This window comes from Colletes latitarsis, chromosome 1 (genome assembly GCF_051014445.1).
Source record: "Colletes latitarsis isolate SP2378_abdomen chromosome 1, iyColLati1, whole genome shotgun sequence".
In the NCBI taxonomy this organism is placed as follows: domain Eukaryota; kingdom Metazoa; phylum Arthropoda; class Insecta; order Hymenoptera; family Colletidae; genus Colletes; species Colletes latitarsis.
Genome location: NC_135134.1, coordinates 12,905,511 through 12,917,692, shown reverse-complemented (window position 1 = coordinate 12,917,692; position 12,182 = coordinate 12,905,511). Strand labels below are relative to the sequence as shown.

The 12,182-nt window shown below is 48.1% G+C and overlaps 2 protein-coding genes across 2 annotated transcripts; both read left to right on the top strand.

The window, feature by feature from the left end:
* The first annotated feature begins 301 nt into the window (after positions 1–301).
* LOC143342869 (uncharacterized) lies at positions 302–1,639 on the top strand. The gene has a single exon (XM_076767158.1). The coding sequence runs from the start codon at positions 302–304 to the stop codon at positions 1,637–1,639; it is 1,338 nt and encodes a 445-aa protein (XP_076623273.1).
* A 363-nt stretch (positions 1,640–2,002) lies between these two features.
* Positions 2,003–3,293, top strand: LOC143342851 (uncharacterized). The gene is made up of 3 exons (XM_076767139.1): positions 2,003–2,791; positions 3,089–3,179; positions 3,244–3,293. The coding sequence occupies exons 1-3, from the start codon at positions 2,003–2,005 to the stop codon at positions 3,291–3,293; spliced, it is 930 nt and encodes a 309-aa protein (XP_076623254.1).
* Positions 3,294–12,182: the final 8,889 nt, after the last annotated feature.

The following is a 12,182-nucleotide window of genomic DNA, read 5'->3' as shown; positions in this document are numbered from 1 at the left end:
TGAATCTTTCATCTTAATAAACGGCCAGTCCATTGGACTAGGCGAAAGAAAATTATAAACTGTACATTCACATTCCCCCATATTCCCAATCCCTCGTGATCCGGACCAAACTTCGTTAAAGGGTACGAGACAAGGTCTTTTCACAACCTTTGCACATACTCGTACCTATTTTAACAAAGGTCCTTCGAGCCGGATTTAACACGAGGTTGAGAGGAATTGGGAAAGGTACAGTAAATCACACGTGTCGAATATCCACGTGAGAGGTTAGTTCGAGCTGATTAATCCTCGATAAAACCCAACAATGGCCGTGGCTAAAGAAACCATGTGGACGGAAGCTGATGAGCACATAGAGACCATGTGCGAAATCACCTACCGCCTAAGCAAATTGGGTACTAACCTGAGGAAAACTGGCAGAGCGAATTACTCGGTGAGACTTCTCGAGGAAAAGCTCGATTTTGCCAAAACACAATGGAAGGAGTTAAACGATCGGTATACGGCCGTGCGCAAGCTCTTAAAGCCGGCGCAAAGACAAAACTACGATTTCTTTAAACAGAATATTATCGTAGCCGCCGAAAACGATTTCCACGAATACATGGATCTCGTAAGCACGGAAATCGACCAACTCACCACTGACAAAAGAACAGCGGTATCGGTCGAACCATGCAACGTACCGATCGAGCTCCCCAAGCAGCGAATACCCAAATTCGGAGGTGATCCTCGAGAGTGGAAACACTTTGAGGATCTGTTTACCGCCGGGGTAATTAACAATGCTGCGTTGGGAGACATCCAACGATTGTATTTTCTAAATGCCTGCCTTGAGGGGCCGGCTGCAGCAATCGTTGCTTCCCTTCCAGTCGTGGGTCGCAACTTCACGGAAGCGTGGACGAGGCTGAAGACCGAATTCGGCCTCCCACGCATAGTCACTGGGAAACTACTGGACAAGCTTCTATATCTGAAGCCCATCGATATGAACGACTTGTCCAGCATGCAACAAGTGACCGTGGGTTGCACCCAAGCAATCGCTGTTCTGGATACAAAGGGCACACCAGAACAGCAACGAGACTGGCTGCTCGCTCATTGGGTGAAGCAACACTTCACCCCCGAAATGGAGCTGGAATGGCAAAAAACGCTAGACCTCTCGCCCGATTATCCTACGTTCGAGGACGTAAGGAAATTCGTGGACAAACGGTCACGTGCCTTGCTCTCCATGAACGAGGAGCGCAGAAAAGCTGCCTTGGGGCTTCCAACAAAATCCACGCGTAATCGAAGCGCGGCGTGGGAAGTCAGCGCCGCCTCGAAGAACGTGAGAAGCCATAACGTTGTCATGGAAAACGTCCAGGCTGAACAGCCACGACGAACGGGTTCCGATAACGTCAGGCAGGTTGGAACAACGCCCACTCAATTGTGCGGATTCTGTAACGGGCCGCACAGTTTGCCGAACTGCCGAAATTTTGCAATATTGACTGCAAAAATGCGCAGTCAGTATGTGAAAGGTCGCCGGTGGTGCATCCAGTGCCTGGGCACCACTCATACGGTGACCAAATGCAAAAACTCCACGGCATGTACGACGTGCGGCGGGATGCACCATTCCCTGCTGCACTTCGAGGTAAAACGGGAAGCTCAACCGACTAAGCCGTAACCAAAAAGTGAGGTCGGCAACCGGGAAGAGCGGCGTCTTAATGACCAATCCCGTCGGCCTACGAAATCGAGGCCGAAACCCAACACTTCGGCGAGTGCTAAAACAACGCCCGCCTCTACGTCGCACTGTACCGCTCTTGATACAGGCGCACCGAGGCCAGTGCTATTAGCGACCGCCCGAGTTAAAGTGTTCGGCAAAAATGGCACGACGCGAATCGCGCGCGCCCTACTCGATCAAGGATCGGAAACGTCCTTCATATCCGCGAGTTTGGTGAATGACCTCAAACTCGCGCGGAGGAAAACCCCAGCTACGGTGACGGGCCTAGGGGGTGACCGAACCCGATCGATAAAGTACAGTGTCGGAATGAGTCTCGGCGCAAAAGACGGTGAGAAACCGATGTGTGTGGCTGATGCGTACGTCGTGCCTCAAATCACGACCTACGCGACTCCATCGGTAGGAACGCTCGGATACGAAGCGTTCCTGGAATTACCGCTTGCCGACCCCGACCCCGCATCGGATCAAACCATTGAAATTTTGATCGGTGCGGACTTATACGCACAGATTATGCGAGCGGGATTCCGTCGCATAAACGATGCAGGTCCCATTGCACAAGAAACTGCATTCGGCTGGGTGATATCCGGGCCGACAAACGCAGCAAGTGGTGCGCAGAACACGGTGCAGTCGCTGCACTGCACCGTACTCGAATCGCTGGATCAAGCGGTTCGAAAGTTCTGGGAAATGGAAGAAATTCCCGCAACCTCCACGCATACCAAAGCAGAAGAGGAGTGCGAAGCATTCTTTCAAAAAACCGTTACCCGTGACGAAACTGGGCGGTTTGTAGTCCGACTCCCCCTCAATTGCCCGAGACCGGAAGAAGCGTTGGGAAATTCCTTCCATATCGCGCTTTACGCTCTCACAAGGCTGAGGAAGAAACTGGACACGAATCCGACTCTCGGTAAAGAATACGCAGAGTTTCTAGCGGAATACGAGTCTTTAGGTCATATGTCGCGTATCGAACCTATTGACCAAACTAGACTTTACATTCCGCACCGAGCGGTCATTCGCACGGACAGCGCGACCACCAAATTGCGAGTCGTCTTTAATGCGACCAGCAGGACAGTGGGTGGACGCTCCCTAAACGACATCCTACACGTAGGTCCGAAATTACAAAACGATATTACCTCGGTATTAACGAGATGGCGTTTGTACGAATACGTGTTGGTGGCTGATATCGAGAAGATGTTTCGACAGATTCTCGTCGCCCCTGAGGATCGTCGTTTTCAATGCATAGTATGGAATGCACCCGAAACCGAACAGCTGGTAGCGTTCGAGTTAAATACCGTTACATGCGGAACGGCGTGCGCCCCGTACTTGTCGATGCGTACCCTCCTCGAATTAAAGGAACAGGATGGAAAGAAATTTCCGCTTGCCGCTCCGATTCTCGAGAAGGACATTTACGTCGACGATGTATTCCTGGGAGCACCTGATAAATCCTTGTTGGAGAAAATCCGCACACAAGTCTGCGAGCTCCTCCAAGGAGGCGGGTTTGAGCTGAGGAAGTGGGCAGGAAATTCGCCACAATTATTGCGAAATATTCCCCACAGCGCTCACTCCCACGCCGTTGACCTCACTTTGTTCGATGATTCTGAACTAAAAGCGCTCGGTTTACGATGGATACCGTCTGGAGATTATTTCTATTTCAATCTCCAACGGTTCCAACCCTCGGCATCACCGATGACAAAAAGAAATTTGTTTTCGGAAATTGCCAAGCTCTTCGATCCGCTCGGCTGGCTCTCGCCGGTTGTAATTCGCGCGAAGATTTTGATGCAGTCTCAGTGGCTGGAGAAAATCCAGTGGGACGATCAAATCTCCGCGAATACGCAAAAAACGTGGAATGCGTTCTGTACGGATTGGAGCAGCTTAAAGGAGCTAAAAATTCCTAGATGGATACGTTTCGGAGCTGATACGGTGTCAGTAGAATTGCATGGATTCTGCGACGCTTCGCTCGCGGCCTATTCGGCCGTCACGTATTTACGCGTGACGACGATAAGCAACGAAATTTTTACGACGTTGCTGATGGCAAAAACGCGAGTCGCTCCGATTAAAACGCAGTCCATCCCAGTCCTCGAATTAAACGGGGCGGCACTCCTCTCCGAGCTGGTGGTGCACGTGCAGCGGTCACTTCCGATAAAAGTGCACCGCGTAATCTGCTGGACAGATTCCACGATTGCATTGGCTTGGTTAAGGAAGCATGCATCGACATGGAAGGTTGTAATCGCCAACCGAGTGTCGAAAATCCAGACATTACTCCCGAACGCTGAATGGCATCATGTTCCCACGCGCTCGAACCCCGCGGATCTAAATTCGCGTGGGGTGGACGCGTCGGAACTCCTTCAGTCGGAGCTCTGGATTTCCGGGCCGACGTGGCTTCGACAAGCGGAAGAAAATTGGCCAAAAATGCCCGCTTCGATCGAGACCGAGGAGGGTAAGCGCGTATCGCATACCCTCGTAGCAACTCCACAAAAGGAATGGGATTTTGTATTCCGATTTTCCAAATGGAGTAAGCTACTCCGCGTAACCGCCTACTGTCTTCGTCTAAAAAGGACGTGGGACGGGGAGCGGCGGTCTTTCGGTGCCAAAATCGTCGAAGCACCGGAATTACAGCGTGCAACAGAAAGAATTGTGCGCTATTTACAACGCATGCACTTTGCGGAAGAGTACCAAAGCTTAAAAAAGCGGAAGGGAATTCCTGCAAAGTCTCCGTTAAAAAGCCTCAACCCTTTCCTCGACGAAAAAGACGTCTTGCGAGTGGGTGGAAGGCTGGAGAATGCAGCACTTGCATGGGAAACAAAACACCCGGTAATTCTGCCAAAGCATCATGTTTCTAACATGATAATCCGGCAATGTCACGTTGATACGTTACACGGGGGTTTGCAATTAACCATGTACACGGTGAGACAGAAATTCTGGATCATCGGTTGTCGTAACGCGGCGCGTACGGTTATCCATAATTGCATACGATGCGTGAGATGGCAAGCAAACGCCTCTACGCAGATAATGCAGGATTTAATTCCGGAACGCAGTCGCGAGGCACGAGTTTTTTCGAACTGCGGAGTAGATTACGCTGGACCATACCGTGTCCGCGACTCCGCCGGTCGAGGAAAAGCAGCTCATAAACCTTACATAGCAGTATTCGTCTGCTTCGCTACAAGAGCCGTGCATATCGAACTCGTGCATGATTACACAACAAGTGCATTTTTGGCCGCCTTGGATCGATTTATCGCTCGTCGAGGAGTTCCGTCCTGCATGTTCAGTGACAACGGAACAAACTTCGTCGGAGCGGATCGAGAATTGCGAGAACATTTCAATATCGTGTACAATACACAGGAAATGCGCAATAAGTGCGGCCAGAAGGGTATTACGTGGAAATTTAATCCACCTAGTGCACCTCATTTCGGCGGTATGCAAGAAGCCGGTGTGAAATCGGTGAAACATCACCCCAAACGCACCCTCGGCGATTTCGCGCCTACAAGCGAGGAAATGCAGACATTACTCTGCAAGATCGAAGCGAGCTTGAATTCTCGACCGATTTCCGCTTTAAGCGATAACCCTGAGGATTATGCGCCTCTCACACCGGGCCACTTCTTGATCGGAAGTCCGATAAATGCACTTCCGTTCGAGTCCGTGGAAACTGAAAAACTCTCCCGCCTTACACGTTGGAGAGCGATACAGAAATTCCACGAGCAACTCTGGAGGCATTGGACGCGTGATTATCTCACGCACCTCCAGAACCGCTATAAGTGGCATACCGCCCACGCACAGCTAAAACCAAACGATTTGGTGTTAGTGCAAAATCCTCTTCTCCCCCCAAATCAATGGGAAATGGGGAGAATCGAGGAAACATTCCCGGGTAAAGACAGGCGTGTGCGTGTAGTTAAAGTTCGCACAGCAACGTCCACCTACACACGTCCTATTACACGTCTGTGTAAATTGCCCGTGGAAGAGTCGGTAACGACAACAAACGTCGACGACGCTATCGGGACATAAGAAATCCCGAATTCCGCTAGACAAAGAGACACAGTAGAGTGAGAAAGACCATTGACACAATCCTGGTGTTGTCTCACACGTTCTACAAGTCTCAGCTGAGGGATACGGACAGAGGGGTACCATACCCTACCATCCCGTCAAGAATTGAGGAAGGGAGCGATTCCCCGATTCCCCGGGATCCACGGCTTTAAAAGCAGGTTCCGCGGACCGAATCGGTTCAGTTCCGGATCAAATCAAGCGGAAACAATGTCGAGCGACGAGAGTGTAATAACGGTAGTGGGGTCCAACCGTATTGACCCGGAAATGGAGGCGCAGTTTGGGCGCCTCCTCAAATTGGGGGAAGTGTTCGCCCCCAAAAGCACCAAGGAGGCGGAGGAGCCCGAAGCAGTGGCCTCGACTTCAACCGCCCCAGAAAACAGGACCACCGAGGCAGCGGATCCCGAAAAAGAACCGCCAGCCGCCACCGTCGGCACTTTGCCGACCTACGACGTATACATGGGGCCGGAGTTAATACGTGTGCCGGCCCATATACCGTGGACCACCAAACGATATAAATGTCCGGCCGAAAGCGGCCACTTTCATCTAAAATGGGCACCATGTGGCCGGCTCGTCGCCTGTAACTTTCGGCCGCTAAAGGCCCGAAAGAGCGCGACGACAACGGCCGTTCAGCCGCCACCAACGCCAACCGGGCCGCCCCCGCCGACAAAGCCGACCTCGTCGAGGAAGCGGCCAGTCAGGGAGAACCCGGTGCCCCGGGAAACAGGGAGGTCCTGGCGCCGCAGTGAGCAGCGACGAAAGGCAAGGGCGAGGGCCCGGCAACCCTCCGGTGATGGCCAGCGGCGGGACAACTCCCTAACGGAGGTGGTCCTCACCTCCCTGAAGCTGCTGCAGGAGCAGCAGGCAAGCAGCCAGGCGTCATCGTCGAAGTAAGTAACTTAATTTTGTTAATTAAGTGAACAAAATCCTCTCTGTGTCGAAAAAACCGCGAATTACCGCTCCTTTGTTTAATGCACGGACCGTGCAAGGGGGGCGGTATGTTTAAATAACGCGTTAATTCGTTGTTTGAAAAGTCGGTTAAACCGTCGCGTGATCGATAGAAAAAGCAGAAAGTTTCTTATACGGTATTCTCAGTTTACGCGACATTCTCAGTTTACGCCTTCTCTGCGGCGTAATATGTTTCGAGCAATACCGTGTAGAAAAACTACAAACTTACTTTCGATACAAATCACGCGATCGGCCTAGTAACGGTTCCCTGAGAACACGTGTTCATACGCCAAAATTACAGAGAGGATACAAAATTAATAAGAGACAGACAGCTTAGACCAGATAGCGCCACGAGATGAAAATTTCCCCTCCCTCGTGGCCACGGTTAAGCAGGTATGTCTCGGGAGCACTTGCTATCTGGTTCTCGACGAGTGCGGATCGCCTGAGCCGACCTCGTCAATCTGTCGGAATCGATACATACGATTAATTAGATTCGTCTAATACGACGTGGATCCACTTAACCGAAACGGTACAAGACAGAGACTGCTGCGGATTCGAAAGAATCACGTCCAGTCGAATTTCGTACCCTACGGTTTCGTGAGAATATCTCGATTTCCGCGGTAACTGAACCATAGGAACGGGAAAATTTACTCGATAACTTGAGTAATTTTCATAACCCGCCATCGGTGGCTGAATATAATCAGATTGCACTTAAACAGTGCTTGATTATCGCCACCGTTGTGACGGACAAACACGTATTGCTGAAATCAGTGGTCGTGTTTGAGAACCGAGAGAATTTCTTGATTCTCTGCTTGGCTATTGTACGGTTCAGAACCCCAACCTACAGGGAGCCTTCGTTACAAAATCCCTGGGTTGGGTTCGTCGTTTTCCAGGGTCGAAACAGTCAATTAAACCTGGTTTCGATTAATATTTTAGAGGATAACTCCGGTTATTTCTCGGTTAGGTCGGGGATTTGCCCTCATCTGTCTCGTACTTCCGCAATTTTCGCACACTTATTGGCAAGATCCTGGCCTGTTTCTGGTTTCGCTCACGTAGTAGTGCGGTACCATACTGAAACAGTCAATTAAATCTGGTTGCGATTAATATTTTGGAGGATAACGCTGGTTATGTCTGGGTCACGTCTGGTATTTGCAATCATCTGCCACATACTTTCGCATTTTTGGCATACTTGTTTGCCACATCCTGGGTTCTTTTCTGGCTCGATCCACGTAGTAATGTGGTACCACACCGAAACAGTCAATTAAACCTGGTTGCGATTAATATTTTAAAGGATAACGCCGGTTATGTCTGGGTTAGGTCTAGTATTTGCCCTCATTTGGCTCGTACTTTCGTATTTTTCTCATACTTGTTGGGCAGATACTGGGCTTTTTCTGGATTGGATCACGTAATAATGTGGTACCACACTGAAACAGTCAATAGAAGCTGGTTCCGATTAGTATTTTAGATGATAACGTAGGCTATGTCTCGGTTAGGTCTGGGATTTGCCCTCATCTGGCCCGTACTTTCGCATTTTTCGTATACTTGTTGGCCCGATCCTAGGCTTTTTGCTAGTTTGGATCACATAGAAATGTGGTACCACACTGAAACAGTCAATAAAAGCTGGTTCCGATTAGTATGTTAGAGGATAACGCAGGTTATGTCTCGGTTAGTTCTGGGATATGCCCTTATTTGGCTCGTACTTACGTATTTTTCTCATACTAGTTGGGCAGCTACTGGCCTTTTTTCTGGTTAGGATCACGTATTAATGTGGTGCCGCACTGAGATAGTCAATTCAACCTGGATTCTATCAATATTTTAGATGATAACGCCGGTTAGGTCTGACTTAGGTCTGGTATTTGCCCTCATCTGGCTCGTACTTCCGCATTTTTCGCATACCTGTTGGCCAGATCCTGGGCTTTTTCTGGTGTGGATCACGCAGTAATGTGGTACCACACTGAAACAGACAATGAAGGCTGGTTTCGATATATATTTTAGAGGATAACACCGGTTAGGTCTGGGTTACGTCTGGTATTTGCAATCATCTGCCACATACATTCTCATTTTTCACATACTTGTTGGAGAGATCCTACATTTTCTCTGGTTTGGATCATGTAGTAATGCGGTACCACACCGAAAGAGTCAATTAAACCTGGTTGCGATTAATATTTTAGAGGATAACGCCGGTTATGTCTCGGTTAGGTCTGGGATTTGCCCCCATCTGTCTCGTTCTTTCGTATTCTTCACATACTTGTCGGCCAGATCCTGGGCTTTTTCTGCTTTGTATAACGTAGTAATGTGGTACCACACTGAAACAGTCAATGGAAGCTGGTTCCGAATAGTATCTTAGAGGATAACGCAGGCTATGTCTCGGTTAGGTCTGGTATTTGCCCTCATCTGGCTCGTACTTCCGCATTTTTCGCATACTTGTTGGCCAGATCCTGGGCTTTTTCTGGTTTGTATCACGTAGTAATGTGGTACCACACATAAACAGTCAATAGAAGCTGTTTCCGACTAGTATTTTAGAGGATGACGCAGGTTACGTCTGGGTTAGTTCTGGTATTTACAATCATCTGGCTCATACTTTCGCTTTTTTCGCATACTTGTTGGCCAGATGCTGGGTTTTTTCTGGTTTGGATCCCGTAATAATGACGTTCCACACCGAAACAGTCAATTAAGCCTGGTTGCGATTAATATTTTAGAGGATAACGCCGGTTATGTCTCGGTTAGGTCTGGGATTTTCACTAATCTGGATCGTAATTTCGCATTTTTCGCATACTTGTTGGCCAGATCCTGGCCTTTTTCTGGCTTGGACCAAGTAGTAATGTGGGACCACACTGAAACAGTCAATTAAACCTGGTTGCGATTAATATTTTAGAGGATAACGCCGGTTATGTCTCGGTTAGGTCTGGGATTTGCCCTCATCTGGCTCGTACTTTCGCATTTTTCGCATACTTGAATGGCCAGATCCTGTGTTTTTCTATTGTTAGGATCACATAGTAATGTGGTACCACACTGAAACAGTCAATTAAACCTGGTTGCGATTAAAATTTTAGAGGATAACGCAGGTTATGTCTCGGTTAGGTCTGGGATTTGCCCTCATCTGGCCCGTACTTTCGCATTTTTCGCATACTTTAATGGCCTGATCCTGGGTTTTTTTATTGTTAGGATCACGTAGTAATGTCGTACCACACTGAGACAGTCAATAAAAGCTGGTTCCGATTAGTATTTTAGACGATAACGCTGGTTATGTCTGGGTAAATTCTGGTATTTGCAATCATCTGGCTATTACTTTCGCGTTTCTCGCATACTTGTTGGCAAGATCCTGGGCTTCATCTGGTTTGGATCACGTAGTAATGTGGGACCACTCCGAAACAGTCAATTAAACCTGGTTGCGATTAATATTTTAGAGGATAACGCCGGTTATGTCTCGGTTAGGTCTGGGATTTGCCCTCATCTGGCTCGTACTTTCGCACTATTTCGCATACTTGTTGGCCAGATCCTGGGCTTTTTCTGGTTTGTATCACGTAGTAATGTGGTACCACTCTGAAACAGTCAATAGAAACTGGTTCCGAATAGTATTTTAGAGGATAACGCTGGCTATGTCTGGGTTAGATCTGGTATTTGCAATCATCTGGCTCATACTTTCGCGTTTTTCGCATATTTGTTGGCCAGATACTGTGTTTTTTCTGGTCTGGATCCCGTAGTAATGGGGGTCCACACCGAAACAGTCAATTAAACCTGGTTGCGATTAATATTTTAGAGGATAACGCTGGTTATTTGGCGGTTAGGTCTGGGATTTGCCCTCATCTGGCCCGTACTTTCGCATTTTTCGCATACTTGTTGGCCAGATCCTGGGCTTCTTCTGGTTTGGATCACTTATTAATGTGGGACCACACTGAAACAGTCAATTAAACCTGGTTTCGATTAATATTTTAGAGGATAACTCCGGTTATTTCTCGGTTAGGTCTGGGATTTGCCCTCATTTGGCTCGTACTTTCGCATTTTTCGCATACTTGAATAGCCAGATCTTGGGTTCTTTTATTGTTAGGATCACGTAGTAATGTCGTACCACACTGAGACAGTCAATAAAAGCTTGTTCCGATTAGTATTTTAGACGATAACGCTGGTTATGTCTGGGTTAGTTCTGGTATTTGCAATCATCTGGCTCATACTTTCGCGTTTTTCGCATATTTGTTGGCCAGATACTGTGTTTTTTCTGGTTTGGGTCCCGTAGTAATGGGGTTCCACACCGAAACAGTCAATTAAACCTGGTTGCGATTAATATTTTAGAGGATAACGCTGGTTATTTGGCGGTTAGGTCTGGGATTTGCCCTCATCTGGCCCGTACTTTCGCATTTTTGCATACTTGTTGGCCAGATCCTAGGCTTTTTGCTGGTTTGGATCACGTAGTAATGTGGTACCACACTGAAACAGTCAATCAAAGCTGGTTCCGAATAGTATTTTAGAGGATGACGCAGGTTACGTGTGGGTTAGTTCTGGTATTTACAATCATCTGGCCCATACTTTCGCGCTTTTCGCATACTTGTTGGCCAGATCATGGGTTTTTTTCTGGTTTAGGATCCCGTAGTAATGAGGTTCCACACCGAAACAGTCAATTAAACCTGGTTGCGATTAATGTTTTAGAGGATAACGCCGGTTATGTCTCGGTTAGGTCTGGGATTTGCCCTCATATGCCTCGTACTTCCGCATTTTTCGCATACTTGTTGGCCAGATCCTGGGTTTTTCTGGTTTGGATCCCGTAATAATGACATTCCACACCGAAACAGTCAATTAAACCTGGTTTCGATTAATATTTTAGAGGGTACTGCCGGTTATATCTCGGTTAGGTCTGGGATTTGCCCTCATCTGGCTCGTACCTTCGCATTTTTCGCATACTTGTTGGCCAGATCCTGGCCTTTTTCTGGCTTGGACCAAGTAGTAATGTGGGACCACACTGAAACAGTCAATTAAACCTGGTTGCGATTAATATTTTAGAGGATAACGCTGGTTATGTCTCGGTTAGGTCTGGGATTTTCACTCATCTGGATCGTAATTTCGCATTTTTCGCATACTTGTTGGCCAGATCCAGCCTCTTTCAGGCTTGGACCACGTAGTAATGTGGTACCACACTGAAACAGTCAATAAAAGCTGGTTCCGATTAGTGTTTTAGAGGATAACGCTGGTTATGTCTGGGTTAGTTCTGGTAATTGCAATCATCTTGCTCAAACTTTCGCTTTTTTCGCATACTTGTTGGCCAGGTGCTGGGTTTTTTCTGGTTTGGATCCCGTAATAATGACGTTCCACACCGAAACAGTCAATTAGACCTGGTTCCGATTAATATTTTAGAGGATATTGCCGGTTATATCACGGTTAGGTCTGGGATTTGCCCTCACCTGGCTCGTACCTTCGCATTTTTCGCATACTTGTTGGCCAGATCCTGGCCTTTTTCTGGCTTGGACCAAGTAGTAATGTGGGACCACACTGAAACAGTCAATTGAACCTGGTTGCGATT

Excerpts from the sequence above, each read along its gene's own strand:
- LOC143342869 (XM_076767158.1), top strand. The coding sequence starts at position 302 with ATGGCCGTGGCTAAAGAAACCATGTGGACGGAAGCTGATGAGCACATA.
- LOC143342851 (XM_076767139.1), top strand. The coding sequence starts at position 2,003 with ATGAGTCTCGGCGCAAAAGACGGTGAGAAACCGATGTGTGTGGCTGAT. Across the intron at positions 2,792-3,088 it reads CCCTAAACGACATCCTACAC|GACATTTACGTCGACGATGT; the intron begins GTAGGTCCGAAA and ends ATTCTCGAGAAG. Across the intron at positions 3,180-3,243 it reads CTGCGAGCTCCTCCAAGGAG|CGCTCACTCCCACGCCGTTG; the intron begins GCGGGTTTGAGC and ends TATTCCCCACAG.